The 4,409-nt window shown below is 34.2% G+C and overlaps 1 protein-coding gene across 1 annotated transcript in view; it reads right to left on the reverse strand.

Annotated features, from left to right (window-relative positions):
- Positions 1 to 4,409, reverse strand: part of UTP20 (UTP20, small subunit processome component) — an 81,252-nt gene that overhangs the window by 32,506 nt on the left and 44,337 nt on the right. The window contains exons 30-32 of the mRNA XM_006914553.3: positions 2,141 to 2,358; positions 1,512 to 1,656; positions 258 to 345 (exon numbers count right to left, since the gene is read on the reverse strand). Coding sequence (XP_006914615.1) covers positions 258 to 345; positions 1,512 to 1,656; positions 2,141 to 2,358 — 451 coding nt within the window. The remainder of the gene's footprint in view (positions 1 to 257; positions 346 to 1,511; positions 1,657 to 2,140; positions 2,359 to 4,409) is intronic.

Below are 4,409 nucleotides of genomic sequence, written 5' to 3' on the forward strand. Positions count from 1 at the left end.
GGGGGGGCGGGGGGGTGGGGGGGGTGGTGGGGGACTTTAAGTGTTACACTAGGTGATGATGGCCCTACCTTCTTGCTTGCCTCCATTCCTAATTTCTGTCCCAATTTTTCTCTACTTTCAATTTCTGTATAGGGTCTTTTCACAAATATTTTGAGACAGGTGCATCACAGAATCTAATCAATAAAATTACTGATCATGAATAAAAGCCTAATAAGTGCCACCTTCAAAGACAAAGTCAATGTCCTGTCCATGTATACCTGAGCAACGTTGCCACGGTGGAGGAAAGGAAGGAGAAGTGTAATGAGCAGAGAACTTTGCTCTTTGTCTTTCATAAACTTGCTGATCCTAGAGTAGGAAAAAAAAACTGGTGAGGAAGACATACAAGTATTTCTCTAAGAAGTTAAACATTTTGTAGAATAACATCAGTGACAAAAGACACAGTACTTTTAAGTATGTACGCCAGTATAAAAAGTTTAACTCAGTTATTTAACAGTGCCCACTCTCATTTCTCTCCAACTGCAGGCTCATGGCTACTAGTCTATTTCTTCTGTAACATCTGACTGTGTAGGTGGGTTAGAGTAAACTCCAATGCTGTAATCTGGCAGTTAGTAATATTCTTATTTTGCCAGGAAGTAACATTTTTAAGTGCCAAGACTTGTTTAGGGCTTTACGTAAAGTATTTCAATTTGACTCCCAAAATTGCTCTATAATGAGAATTATTAGCTCTATTTTGCCCAGAGAAAACAGAGACTCAGGGAAGTTGATGTCACACTGCTAAGAAGTGGTAGAGCAGGAGTTTCAAACCCTGGTCTCTCTGGTACCTAATCTGTATCATCTTTCCACTACCATGTAGCCTGTGATAGAATTCAATGACTGTATTTAGTGTGGTTTCCATTCTGTATAACTTAGATATACAATAGTATAAGTAACATTTTAAAAGAAGTTCCAGGAAGATTCTAATATATCATTTTTTTGTTGTTGATGAAAGTGACAGAAGAAAAAACTTTCAACAACCAAATCCTGTAACCATTAGAGCTTTAGAATAATTTTTTGCACTCAGGTTTATCAATGTTGTACTTCATAGAAATCGGCCAAAGAGAATCTTTAAAAACCCTTGCAAAATCTTCTTGACTCTTAAAAACAAACTGTTAATTTAGTTATTTAAATCAACTAAACTAAAACAAAACAAAACAAAACTATATGATCTCATGTAAATGAAAATTTTAATTGAATAAAACATGCAAAGGCCCAAAGCCAATCTATTAGTTTGCTTTAGAACTGTGAAAAGTCTGTTCTCTTTTATTGTTAAATGAAGGCAGATGCCATAAAAGGTTTCTAATGAATATTCCAGCAGAGAAATAGAATTCTACATTAACTTAAAAATAAAGGGTATTTCAAATACTGAAAATCTTTTTAGTTTCTTATTACCACTTTAAAACAACTGAAAAACTGGATATAATTTAAAAAATTAAAACCATGGATGGTAGTGTTATCTTATCAATATATCTTACTTTGAAAGAATGCCAAGTTCCTTACTGACTTGTGTCCTGTTCTTTTTCTTTTTCACCTTTTCTGTACTTATTGTGGTTTTGCTGAGATACTGGAGAACTGCAGGTACATGAGGTAGAATTAATCGTCCTCCCATTGTGATAGACTCTGAAATAAAGTGACAAATGTTTTGGTTTTAATTAACTACTCTCTTAAAGGATAACAGTGCAATGTTTTCATAATGACAGACAAGGAAAGCACTTAATTACTGTGAAAATTTAATAAATTTTAGCTCTACAGATTAAATTTTTTCTTAGTCAAAATAGCTATATCTTTAGCTAAATTAAAATTTATATGAGACCTCTGAGGCTTTTGTTAGGATAATATAGTAGGAAGAATTCAGAGACATGACAGGAGGAATCGTTTGATAACCTCCTGGATAGTTGAGCTTTCTGCAGTGTAAATAATCTGAATTTCTACCGCTGCAAAAAAAATTCAGTTTATATAAATTGGCATTCATTTCTAGAGAAAATAAACTCTTTTAATAGCACAAATTATTTAAAAAGCTAAATTCTATTGATCGTTTCCTTTTTCAGGGAACAAACACAACCTCGGAAGTCAAAGAATCATTTACTTTGTGCAGCACACATACCATCTGCACTTTCTGTGTATACGCATCCAGTTACAGGCAAGCTCAAAATTGTTTCTGTGGGCTCAAAATCTGGAAGCGTAAGAAGGTCATCGGCTATATCTACCACAATACTGGCTGTGGCTTCAGAAAGATTCTTTGCTGAGAGAATCGCAAAAACATTGGTCAAGATATCACATTCTGGGTGCCCAGGTTTCTGTTTAGCCAGGAGAGGGAAATATCTGCAAGAAAAAAAACCATGGAAACAGTCATCTTATTTCTCAATATTTACTTCTAAAAACATCTTCCATTTGAATTTTCATAATGAGTTTAACAATTATATGTGCGTATGAACATTAATAAGATACTCAAAAGGGAAATTACTTTGAAATCTAAAATTTGATGGATAATAATTTTAGGCACTTTACAAATATTACATTATTTAGGTACTTTCTTGAACAGCAATATAACTAATGCCCCACAGTATACTGGGCATGCTCCATGCTTAAGTGCATGTATATGGCTCAAATGGAAACTTCAATCACTTGATTCAACATGCAATGAAAACTGACTAACCTTGGATCAGATGGGGAACCCTCTGGAGAGGAAGCATATAACAAAAAATGCAAAATGGTCTCTGCACTCTAGGAGCATTATGCAGGTAAGTTATGAAGACAGATGAATGCAATAAACGGAGAATGTGGTCAAAGAGCCCTCCAGGAGCGGACAGAACTAAGAGGAGGAAAAGACTGAGCCATGCAGGGGTCATGGTGTTCAGGACCAGAGTGGCTGTTAAGAGAGTGGCCAGGGAAAGCCCCAGTTTATGGCTTAATAAATTGTAGCATATCTTTTCACTCTCAGGAATGTTTCTGTTTTGACAATAGATTAGATATTATATGATCACTTTACAACCTTTAGTCTTAGCTGTAAGTTTTAAGATATTGGCTATAGTTCAGCTTTACCTCCATTTATCCAAATATGAAGTAAAATGCTAGACTTCTCTTTAGATATAAACATGTTTAAATGTCTGACTGATGTTATGTAAACTGTAAGCATACTTCAAAATAAAAATTTTTTTACTGACGAGTAATAGTCCCATCAAGTGGTTCTGACATAATTACAAATCTATTGCTATGGAGATTTCAAGGGTAATCAACCCTTCTAAAGATTTCTTTCATGTAAGTGTTAAATAGAAAAGAAAAAAAAGTTGTGCTGCTTAGTTCCTCCATTAACATGTGGCTTCTGTTTGTCTCTAACTAAAAATGAGAGAAATTGCAGAGGAGAATGAAGTGGCACGATGTGGGTTTATACCCGGAATAAGGACTCAGCTAACATAAAATTGAATCACTATCATAAAGTCTCCTTGGATGAAAGTCCTTCATGGCTTATTTGCATGAAAATTACACAACTGTAAAACATTTCTCAAGCGTGTCCATCACATGCTGTCCAGTGATAAAACAAGATTTGAAACTGCTTCCTCGAACTGAGAAATAAGTGAAAAAAGCCCTTCTTAGTAGTAAAAATAAAACAGGCTGTCCTGAAGACAATGTAAAAATCTTAAGTTTGTTTCTGACGATTATTTGATGACATAGGGAAATGTTCATGACATAATGGTACATAAAAAAAACAAAATCGAAACCAAAAGATCATACATACAGTATGAACCCAATTTTGTAAAAACCGAAGCCAAGATTTTAACATTACTGAATCAATAATAAAACATGTTCTTTTATTCTATCTTTCATTCTTCAGAATAGATAAGGACAAACTTAAGTCTGTTTCCATCACTGAGATAAACAACACAGGTAAACTTTCCATACTTCTCAGTAAATATGCATTTGGTCTATAATGCAGAGATGCTTCTCTGAACCCTCAGTTGATGAAGGTTCTCTAAATAGCTTATAATGTCCTCAAAAGGATGTTGATTTATGACCATGAGAGCTGTATGGATGGTCGGATGGAGTTTTACAAAGCACAGAAGATGTGTAGAAAATCTAAATAGCCTGTGAAATTTTTCTGATTTTAAGTGAGAACTAAGAAAAAGACACAGAATGCCAATTACAAATCAGCTTTTATTTTTAAGCAAGCATGCAAAAAATGGTAATATTCACATGCTGATTTAACGATCTGGTATGTTTTACATTCTGTTTTTCTCTTTGTCAGGCTAAATCAAACTGACACAATTACTACACACTACACCTACAGTAGTTCACTGTATGGAAAGACCATAAATTTTATTATTAGTACTCCTGACTAATTTTACTATATTAACCTAAAAAACTGCTCTTTTTAA

Source organism: Pteropus alecto, unplaced genomic scaffold (assembly GCF_000325575.1).
Source record: "Pteropus alecto unplaced genomic scaffold, ASM32557v1 scaffold94, whole genome shotgun sequence".
NCBI lineage: Eukaryota > Metazoa > Chordata > Mammalia > Chiroptera > Pteropodidae > Pteropus > Pteropus alecto.